Raw genomic sequence first — 12,001 nt, 5'->3', positions numbered from 1 at the left:
TTAATTTCATCAAGCTGCTTACAAATTCTCTAAAATTACATCTCCTTTGAGCTTAATCTTGTCTTTAAGGTTATAGATTTCTTATTTGTATTAGTAAGAATTTAGCTGTATCACATAGGAACAGTTTCTCAAAAGCTCTGTCTAATAATTAGGACAGTATTTTAAGCAAACCATTACTGAGAGCCTCCATGTGCCAGCCTAGGATTATAAAAGAGAATAAGAAAGAGCTCACTCTCCTTCCTTGGTACATTATTGAGTCCTCACTGTGAAAGCCAGAATGTAGGATACAAAGGTAAATTCCCAATGCCTGCCCTTTGAAAGTAGATGGACTCATTCTCTACCAGCACTGCCTTCTCAGGAGAGCAGAGCCTTTTGGAAGGACAGTGGGGATCCTAGAGAGGGCAGGAGTGATAGGCAGGGGCACAGATGCCTCTGCTGCTGCTTCTTGGCCTTGGATATTTCTCTCTTTTCTCTCCTGGATTTTGGATGTCTGTCCCTCTCCCTCTCTATTGGTCCTAGATTTCTTTCTCTCTGTGTTTATCTCTTCACTTTGGATATCTTTCTTTCCTGGAGAAATAGAAGGATATTTCAGAAAAAAGAGAAAGAAAAGGAAAATATTAATAAGACAAACAGTGTAGAAGAGGTGCACAAAATAGAACTGAAGTGGGCACTTATTGATAGGGTATTAACTAAAGTTTTTAATTCCTTTCCTTCATTTAGAAATTAGAACTATTAATAACTCAGTATGGAATCAGTCATATACACATACAGAATTGCATGCCACATCTAGCTGGGAGTACAGTGTGCTAGCACGATTACCACAATGAGGTAGAAGATATACAGACCTTTGAGTATGCCCCAACTTAGTTTCCTTATCTATAAAATGTAGGGATAAGACTAGATCAGTAGTTCACAAACATTTTATTTCTCTTTATTTTTTTCTTTACCAGAACCTATAGCAAGAACAAAAGTTTTGATTAGAACCAATACACACACACACATCCACACGTGCCCTACAACTGAAAAAAAAAAAAAAAGTTCTCTGAAATAATTCTTATCCTTGTTAGGTACCGATGCACTGATATTTCATACTGTTTTTTTAAAGGCTGTTTGCTATTCACAAGTCAGAGTTCACAATCCACTAAGTCATAACCTCATATTTAGAATCACTGGTCTTAACAAAAATCCAGTCTCTTCTAGCTCTAAGACTTTCTGATTTCATGCCACATAAGGCTTATATGAGCTGGCCTCAGGCCACCTCTTGACCTCATCTCCTGCCACCTCTCCCCCTTCACCTTCTCTGCTCCAGTCACACTGGCCTTCTTGCTGATTCCCGGACAAACCAAACAGGCTCCCACCACAGGATCTTTGCCCTTACTATTGCCTCTATCTAGACCACTCTCCTGCTAGGATTCCCGGGGCGTCCACAGCATCACTGCATTCAGGTCTCTGCTCACGGGTCAGCAATGTAAAGAGGCTTCCCTGACCAGCCAACTAAACAGCAGCTCCCTTCTACTTTCTTCACTCTCTGTCCCCCATAACTTGTTGATTTTTTTCATAACACTTACCAACACATGACATTACATTATATGTCTATTTGTTTATTGTGTGTCTCCCCAGAATTTTAGCTCCATAGGGTAAGACTTTGTCAGTCATTGCCTTAGAACAGTGCCTGGCACACAACAGGAACTTAAAAATAACTGTTGAGTGAATGAAACTAGAGCTTTCTGTCAGATAACAAGAATCCTATTTTTTTACCTAGAATTCTAGACTTTTCCCTGGTGGTGAATACACTTGATCAAAAATAGTTGTCTACTCTGGTTTCTACCAAGTAACTAGAAAATACAGTGGAAAGTTAACTCCCTTTCTTTTCAACTATCTTTTCAGAACATTATCTTTCTTCCTTGGATGCTTGCACCTTTCTGCTCCTACTGTATTGATCTCCCAATTCTATACATACAATACCTACCTCCAAAAGACACTATGAATTAGTTAAGAAGCTTTAAAAAGTGGAAAATGCTATCTAAATGTCAGGCACTATCATTAAAATTGCAGCTTTGCAATGTGTTTTTTAGGTGCTAAAATGAAAAAAAGAAGAAGGTGAAGAAGGTAAGGGAACAAAGAACAACTGGAGGTGCTACTTTAGAAGGGTAGACAAGGAAGTCCTCTCTGATGAGGTGTCATTTGAACACAGGCCTGGAAAAAGTGAGGGAGTATTTCCGGTAAATTGAACAGCAAATGTGGCTAAAGTATATGTAAATCTGAAAAAAAATAATAAACTTTTAAAATGTACATCTTGAAAGGCTAAACCAAAAAGAATTTGCTTAAAATTATGTTAATAAGAACACCTCAAGGAATTCCCAATAGTCACCACATCTGTGTATCTTGTGCCCACTCAAAACTCACCCAAAGGGACATCTGAGTCAATGAACAAAAATGCTTAAAAGAAAGGGGGAAAAGGCATCTGTTAAGCACTTAATTGTACAGGGCACTAGGCTGAACCCTGAACCACAATGACATAGTTTCCTACTCCCTTTCCAGATGCCTTTTGCTAAATTTAGGGAATCAATATTGGCATTAGTATGTGCAAGTTTAATTTAGAATTTAGACATATTTACAGGTTCAAAAAGAAAAAGCACAGAAAAAGCTGCAAAGTCCACTCACCTTGTTGTGTTTAATTAACATTCTCTCCTAGTGATTAGTCTCTCCTCTGTGTTCCCATATTCAGTAGATCTCTATCTTAATACTTGCCAATAACAGCAGCAGTAATAATAGCTAACATTTACAGGATGCTTACAGTGTATAAAATATTGGGCTAAACAGCATATCATTTAATTACAACAATATGCCTATGAGGGAGCTAGTATTATTATCACTCTCAGTTTACAAATGAGGAAACTGAATTTCTCTAAGTTAGTATTATAATGTTACAGTGTATCCCGTACATCTCTCTTCTTGCCCTTTCTCTTCCTGATGAGGTGTCATTTGAACACAGGCCTGGAAAAAGTGAGGGAGTATTTCAGGCAAATGGAACAGCAAATGTGGCTAAAGTACATGTAAATCTGAAAAAAAATAATAAACTTTTAAAATATACATCTTGAAAGGCTAAACCAAAAAGAATTTGCTTAAAAATTATGTTAATAAGAACACCTCAAGGAATTCCCATTAGTCACCACATCTGTGTATCTTGTGCCCACTCAAAACTCACCCAAAGGGACATCTGAGTCAATGAACAAAAATGTTTAAAAGAAAGGGGGAAAAGGCATCTCTTAAGCACTTAATTGTACAGGGCACTAGACTCCTTAAGAGAAAGATCAGAGCTCCTTAAGAGAAAGATCTAGTCTTATTCATCTTTGTATCTCTGACAGATGTCATGTTGCAAGAACACAACCATAGGGCAGAAAGATGAGTTCAAGAGGCTATGCCCAATGTCCAACTTTAAATGCTTAGTATTTCAAGTTTGATTTTAAAAGTGCTGTAATGATGCATGCCTCAACTATGTGTGAAGGGTAACGGATCGGGAGACAAGAAAATCAGAAGGCCATTACTTTTAATTGGAAATGCTACAAAAAGTGATCATATAACTATAGAAGCCATTCTCCCTTTGGTTATAAAAATTAAAAATTTTTAACTCTGAAAAATATTCAGATACCTAAGATATACAAATATTCACCTTTTATAGATTTGGGTACATGCAGTAAAATTCAATGAGCTACTTAAAAAGCAAGATGGTTTAACATAAATGATAGAACTGTACTTGCCACTAGAAGGAAGATTTTCAGTTTTTCTAAAGCCATATTTCTGAGCCCATATATAATAGCAAGAAACAGATTGGGTCTGAATGGCCTCATTGTATTTTTATCAATTACTGAATAATAAAATCTCACACAACCAGCAATAAAAGTAAATGTTCCCAGCTAATCCATTTAAGCTGAAGAGAAATTCATAGATCCCAGATCTAATACCTGCTAAATACATATCACATGTTCAGCTGCTTCTACCCCCCCAAAAGTATGAAGTGTTATTGAAATTGGTCTCAAGACCTATTCCTGTCATGTCCTATCCTTCCCTCCCTTTTCCCTAACCTTTTATTGTTTCCATTAGGAAAATAAATCTGTAAGAGAAATAGAGGAAGAAGGAATTTAATATATAAAAGTAAATTTTTCAATATCCATAAAATTAGATAACACCATTAAACTCAAGTATTTCCAAAGTTATAGATTTTAATCTCCTTTCATTTTCTCAAACTATCTTCTAATTAGGCAACAATTTGGTTAATAGGAAAATAATACATTTCATAGGTATAGTACATAACAGTTTATAAATTACTTTCATATATGTGTGTATATATATACATATATATATTACCTTATTTGATCTTCATGAAAAAAATGGATAGGTAATCTGAACAGAAAGTATTATTTTGATTTTGTGGAAGAGAAAATAATTGCCCAGAAAGATTATATAAAACACAGCTTATAAGTACTGGAGCCAGGGCTGGAATAAACATTGAAAATTTTAGATTTCTAGCTCTAAGCCAGTTCCTTTGTACTGTAACAGGCTGCTTCTTCAAAACAGGTAGATAAGCAAGGACTGGATAATCTGTGAATATTTAATAGTTAAGGAAAGGCCAATTTTATCTTCTTCATTACACACAGACAATAACTTTTGAATTTTAACAATCTATGAGACATAAAACAATAATTACAGAGAAATACTGTAGGTAAGTATAATAGTGTCTTTCATCTACAGAAAATATAGTAATTTATAATCCTTCTCTCTCAATATTCTGGGCAAAGCAGGAGAAAATTTTATTAAAATTTCAAATCTATTGTTAGGCATATGTAGGTAATGTATAGAAATACTAGGTTAGAGTTTAGAAGCAATAGACATCATGGCACCCTGCTAGCAGAGCATTAATTGGTAACAATTTTCTAGGTATTTGGCAATGTATGTCAAAGGCCTTAAAAACATGCATGGCCTCTCACCTACTTATTCCCTTTCTAATTTATTCTAAGGAAATAATTACAAATGTCTGCAAAAATGTTAACTATGGTGTTAACAGAACAATAAATGAAGTAGTTAAATCAGAGTAAATGAAGGAATAAAATATACAGTCATCCTTCTGTATCCATGGGAATTGGTTCCGGGACCCCCAGAGATACTAAAATCCATGGATGCTAGAGCCCTTTATATAAAATGGCACAGCATTTGCATATAATCTGTGTATTAATACATCCTCCTGTATACTTTAAATCATCTCTAGATTACTTATAATACCTAATACAATGTAAATGCTATGTAAATAGTTGCTATACTGTATTTTTATTTGTATTTTTTATTGTTGTATTGAGTTTTTTATTTTTTCAAATATTGTCAATCTCCAGTTGGTTGAATCTGTGAATGTGGAACCCGTGGATACAAACGGCTGACTGTAGTTCTTAAAACTGATCTGGAAAAATGTACAAGATATATTAAGTGGAAAAAAATAGATTTGTAAACAATGAATACAGTATGAACACATTTTAAAGATATATATATGTATATGAGTGTATAGGTGACTAGGATATACTAAAATATTAATAGTGATGTTATACAGGTGGTGATATTTTAGATTAATTTTATTGTTTTCAGTTCTATATTTTCTAATCTCCAAAAATGACTAGTGTTCCTATATTTCTACAACACAGTAAGTAAAATATACTTATAAATATATACGAAAAACATTTATTGCATATATATTTAACTTGTATATTTTGGAGCTATGGAAAACAAGAGATAAAACTTAAATTTACATGTAGCAGAGAGTCTTAGAGCCATTATGCATGCATATGAAAATACATTTGGAAGAATAAAGAAATATGAAGAAATATGACTCACACAAGATGAGTCAGAAGAGATAAAGAAGAGATAACAATAGCAACTTAATTAGGCAAAGTGTCTAGTACCAGAAAATAAACATGAAATGAGCAGTACATTTTAATAGCTACAATTTCTCACATCTAATTAACAGAAAGTCTTAAAATATCAACAGCTTTTGGAAGTGAAGTAGTTTAGACAGTTTTTGCAAAAAAGTGAATATGAGGTTCATTGAAATTCTGGAGATATTTCTAGAGAATAAGATACTTCAATCATATGCTATAGTACCATCAAGAAAGGTACTAGGAGAAAATCACTGCAGAAAAAATAATATCCGTGTAGAAAACTATAAGACACACCCACTTGGAATATGCAGTTCTGCTTGCCACACCTTAGAAGAGATATTATGGAAACAGAAAAAGTCCAGAAAAGGGAAAATAAATTATGAAATGGAAATGATAAGGTGAGAAATTAGGAGTCTCTGATCTTCAAAGACAAGAGCAGAGGCACAAAAGACAGAAAAATATTTTTTCAAAGTTTTTAAGACAACTAAATGTTACAGATAGGATGAAAAGAAAATAGGCACTAATAGACCAAACTAATATGGCTAAAGTTTAAATAAGGCAGATTCAAGGAAAATAAACTATTTTGAGGGAATAGGTAAAATGTATGCGATGCATTATCCCATTGCATTTAGAATAAAATCCTTCCCAAGTTCCATAGGCCTCAGTGTTCCTGGATCCTGCCTGCCTCTCAGATCTCTTCCCCTCTAGTTCTCTCATTCCTTAGGTCCCAGCCACCCTAGCTCCTTCCAAAGCACCTCTGCACTCCCTATCATCTCTGACAGGAATGCTCTTCTCCCAGATCTCCACCTGGCAAGCTTCTTTTTATCATTAAGATCTCAGCTTAAAAGTCACGTCCTCTGTGTGAGGACTTTTCCTGTCTTCCTATAGAAGGAACCGCTGAGCTAAAGCCAGCCTGTGAGGACCTTTCCTGATCATCCTATCCAAGGTTACTTGTTCTTGAAACCATCCACTATTGCATTACTTATGTCTTCCTCATAGTGCTTATCACCATACAAGGTGACCTCATTTATTATTTATTTACATATATTGTTTTTCTCCCAAACTAAGGAAAAAAGGAATTAAAAAGTTATATCATCAAGAAGGCTTTCCCTAACCACCCAAGGTTAGGTCAGATTACTCATTTTATTATTAATTTCCACCTCAGCCTGTACTTTTTCTTTTGTAACCCAACTTAAACTTGTAATTTTTTTTCCAATATCTGTTTTGCTCTATAAATTCCACGAGGTGGGAGCCACCATGTGCTATCTTATTAATCAATGTATAGCCAACAGTGCCTAGCATACAGAAAGCATTCAATAAATACTTTTTTGAATAAATAATTGGTGAATAAGAAAGAAAGGGTGGGGGATAAAAAGGCAGAAAAGGGAAAGAAACAAAAAGCTGCATGTAAGAAACATTAGGGTATTATATTAATCATTTCCTATTTAGTTTTGCAAACACTACCATTTCCTTTTATTAAAGAAGCATGTAACAGGCTCTAAACTGCATTTTAATAAAATATATAGGAAAAATAGATATTTTTTAAGTTTCAGATTTCTAATTTAAGCTCTATACTTTCTGATTCAATGTAAGTAAATGAAATCCTGCAGAACTTTAGAACTGAAATACTTCCAAGTTAGCAGTTCAAGTAACAAAAGGAATTCTGGATGAATAAAAAGCAGATGCTAAAGAAACTTTATAAGTTAGATATAAAATTAGAACAAACTTTATAAATAAAGTAGGAAACTGAAAAACTACTTCAGGGAATAAAATCTTGTTCTTTAGTAATCATTAAACTGTCTTTGAAGGCTCTGTTAAAACAACTTTGAGGCATTTGTACTTTGAAGGTTTAGATAATTCTTTTGGAACACAGCTGATAATCTTTAAAGTCCTTTTATACTAATAGGTCATCTAGGGTAACAATAGTGGAATAAATGCTATATGTTAGAAGACGCATATCATTCTTATCTCTGTTAGTCAAATGAGTCTTAGAATTAACTTTTCTATTCTCTTTATACATGAAAGTAAATAAATTGATGACTCCAGGATATTCTTTATTTTAAGCAACATACGTGAGAGACATTGTAAACTACAGTTGCTTATCTCTGTTTCACAATAAAGGTGGTTCTAGAATTTGTGACCAGAACTTAAAGCTGATGCTGAAGGCCACAACTGTAACAAACTAGATGTAGACAGAAGCTGATCAAACAATTAAATTGCAGTGGTCGGGAAACCACACGAGCAGAACCACCTCCATCCTCAGCTGCTTATAGAGAGGAGGACATCATCCTTTGCTACAATATATCCGCCAGTGGCTATACTGGACACAAAGAAGCAGCATCTATTTCTCTCTTTTGCTAAAAGGCCCACTCTTTCTCATAAAGGATTGACAGCAAATGATGTTGGAGAGAGATCTGGATGAAGAAAGAAACTTGAAATTTTATTCTAGCCAATTTCAGGCTTTTCTTAAATTCAAAGCTTTTTCCGCCACACAATAAGAACATTGTCACTAGGTCAAAAGAAGAATTAAACAATCTGCGTGCCTTGCTTGATACATCAACTATTTTGCCTTTGAAAGTATACATTTACAAAGTACACTGTATCTTAAACTTTGTAGATCATGACTCACAGTGAGAAATCTATTTTACAAGAGAACCCAGTATACACACAATACATATACAATTTAAAACAAAAAAGTTCATGAAAGTTACCCTTATTACCTGCAACAAATATGTTAAGTTGCTATTTTATGTCTTCTTTTTTCATGCTGGCTACATACCACAAACTAATTTCATGACCTAGTAATGTGCCACAACCTACAGTGTGAGAAATACTGCTCTATATATACATGTGGTCTGGTCTCTGCCTACCTCTCTAACTGCATCTCATGCTATTCTTCACCACATTCCCCCAACTGCAGCCTCCCCTGCCCCACCCTACTACCCAGTTTCTATTTTTTTCTTTACTATATTGAACCATAAGTTCCCAAAATATGCCAAGCTCTTTTCTGCCTCAGAGCCTTTGATCTTGTTAGTGCTGCCTGGAGCGCTTCCTCCAGATCACTGCATTTTGTATCATTCAGGTTTTAATACAAAAGTTTCCTCCTCAGAGGGGCCTTCATTGACCACCTAATTTAAAAGAGCCACCACTTGCAACAATCCCAGCCACAGAGGCAGGGGGCAGGAGTTCACTGCTCTTAGCATTGCTGGGCAAGTCCAAATAACAAAATGTTAGGTAGGTGCATGCAGGCGCGCTTGTGCGCACGCGCGCTCACACACACACACACACACACACACACACACACACACACACACACACACACACATGCACGTGCACGCCAATATTTAGCAAATATCACTTTCCAGCTCCCTATGCCATTGCACAGGTCACTGAACTCTAACTCTTGAAATTCTATTGTATTTGCTCCACAACAGCTTTTCTGACTCTGAGGACTGAGGACTCAATCCTCCAACGTCCCCAACTACTTTGTATTCTGTAAGACCATTTATCACATTCTTATTTTTTTTTCATTCACCAAACAATGATCTAAGCAATAGCAGTGAACAATAGAAACATCCATTCCTCTAACAGTTCACAGTTTACCAACAGCAACAAATTTATAAATAATTTCAACTGAATGTGGCAAGTATAATAAGAGAGATGTATACATCAAATGGTGACAAAAAAGAATAAAGAGTCAACCCTAGTAGGGAAGGAAGGCATCAACAGAAGAAAAGACACCTAAGCTGGGTCTGGAAGGATCAATAAGAGTTTGGCTAGAAAACAAGAGGCTATTCCATGTACAAGGAACAGCATGTGCCAAGTAGAGAGAAGAGGCATACTACTTGTTTGGAGTTTTTCATATGTTCGAAGAAAGGCAAGTAGCTAAAAGGCAAAAGTATAAAAGGAGTCTAGGAAAGAGAAAAGCAAGAATGAAGCTAGATTATAAGTGCTATATCATGGGGGGCCTTGTATGCCATTCTAGATACTTTACTGTAGGGAATGGAGAGTCTAGAGTTTTAAAGAGGCAATTAACATCAACAGATTAGGTTTTTCAAAATTGCTTCTAGTGGCAGAGAAAATAATGAATGGAACAACTGCCAGACCAGACTATAAAAGACACTATTACAATAGTCTAGGCAAGTAAGGAGGAGATACTAAACTACAATAGGATCTAGTGACCAATTGAATATGGGAGACATGGGGGGGGAGGGATGTAGGCTAACTCTGATTCCTAGCTTAGGTTATAATATGGTGGTATCATTAATTAACTTGATGAAAATAGGAGAAACCAGGAAGAAAGATAGCAAGTTCAGTTTTGGTCATACTGAGTTTGAGGGGCCTTTGAGGTACCCAGGTATAAATGTCCAGGAAGCAACTTGGATCAGGCTTCAGCAGGTTGAGATGAAAATCGAAATTTTGGAGTGAAACCAGAGGTATTAGTAGAATCCATGTGTGTGGACAAAATTGCCCATTGAAAATGTATAGGCTAAGAAATGAAAGAAATTAAGGAGTGAATCACAGAGAATGGCATTCAAAAAGCAGGCAAAGCCAGTGAAAAAGAAAGGGAATGAATGACCACGAACCTCAGTTGTCACAGTGAGGCTAAGTGTAATAAATTTTGAGAAGTAATTACTGGATTTGGAACTTAAAAGGCCATTAGAAACTTACCAAGAGCAACTTCATTGAAGCCATTAGAAAGGAAGCCAGACAACAAACTTTTGTCTGTTTGATATAAGCACAAATACTATACTTTCAAACAGTTTGCTGGTAGATAAATGGGAAGATTGAACAATAACTGTAAACTAGAAATACAAGACTAAAGGATGGGTAAAAATATAGATCAATGTGTAGGTTGGGGCATGAAGTTGAAAAAAATTGTTAAGACTCCATCATCTACTTAGAAAGGAGAAAGGAGGGGAAGGGACAGGGTTTGTAAAGTGAAGGTTTGAAAAGGTCTCTGCAGGAAATGGGCAGGGGAAGATGGGGTAACAAAAAGGACTCCTGAGTAGTAATAGAGAAACAAGCATAGTGAGGAAGGTTCTGTTGCTAAATTCATGCCAATGCTCATTGAGGACAGTAATCTTGTCATCTTCCAGCCTGTTATCCATAAGTGCTTAAAAGATATGGTAATTAAGTGAATTAACTAGAATCCTCAAACACGTGGGTAAATTAAAATCCCCTGTCAGCTTATAAAAAATCCAAATACCAAGCGCCATTCCTATTCATTTAGAATTTCTGGGGTTGAAACTCAAGCAAGTCAATTCCAGACGCTCTCCAAATGATCCTGAAGGATAGTCCTATTTAAAAAACAAAAACAAAAAAAAACATGGACCTAGAAGGTAATCAACTGTCTTGAAGAGAACTGATCCAACATACACCTCTTATCAAATGGCCCTTATACGGGACGTGGACTGTGCTTTGCCACTTAGGAGAGCAAAGACTCCAAGATCTAGGAAGACTCGAATCAGTGTTGAGTCACATACACACCATCCCATACTCTTACTGAAGTGCGTTAGTGTGAAGCTGAGAGCTTGAAAAATGCAATGATGAACAATGAAAACATATAAAATGTTCGAAATAATGTATCACCTTAGGGTATTAGACTTGATGTCTTAGCCCTAAACTTTCTGTTATATTACTCTAGAGGCTTAGTAGCACAAAACTGGAATTCAGGGTGCTGCAAGAAATAGAGCGAGGAGATTGCAGGAACGGCCCGTAGGAAGGGGGAAAGAGACAATGGGGCGAAGGTGAAAGGACCGGGACGCCTCTGAGTGCCCATCCGCCCCAAGACTTGGGACGCCGCGTAACCAGGACCCCGGAGCCCTTCTTCTGGCCACCCCTAGCACTCACCATAGTTTCAGGTTCTCAGCACAAGGAAACTGGTACCGTTGCAACAGGAAGACAGCGCCACCAACACCATTATCCGGTTACTTTGGCAACAGGACCCCGCCCACTGCCCCACACGGCGGGAGACGCGACGCACCACACCGCCCCTTTCTCCCAATTGACAGCCCCGCCCCTTCACGCTGTCGCCTAGGGCGACAGGACGCCGCCTTCCTCCTTCCAGCTCTTTT

General features: G+C 36.5%; 1 protein-coding gene across 2 annotated transcripts in view; it reads right to left on the bottom strand.

The window, feature by feature from the left end:
• NME7 (NME/NM23 family member 7) overlaps positions 1-11,972 on the bottom strand; it is a 190,149-nt gene extending 178,177 nt beyond the window's left edge. Inside the window, exon 1 of one of the 2 annotated variants that reach the window (XM_045547425.1) lies at positions 11,778-11,972. In XM_045547425.1, the coding sequence (XP_045403381.1) occupies positions 11,778-11,780 (3 nt within the window). In that variant the 5' untranslated portion in view covers positions 11,781-11,972. The remainder of the gene's footprint in view (positions 1-11,777) is intronic. The other variant, XM_045547426.1, reaches the window with a different exon arrangement.
• Positions 11,973-12,001: the final 29 nt, after the last annotated feature.

Source organism: Lemur catta, chromosome 3 (genome assembly GCF_020740605.2).
Source record: "Lemur catta isolate mLemCat1 chromosome 3, mLemCat1.pri, whole genome shotgun sequence".
NCBI classification, from domain to species: Eukaryota; Metazoa; Chordata; class Mammalia; order Primates; family Lemuridae; genus Lemur; species Lemur catta.
The sequence above is the reverse complement of the archived record's forward strand: the minus strand, read 5'-3'. Positions and strand labels throughout refer to the sequence as shown.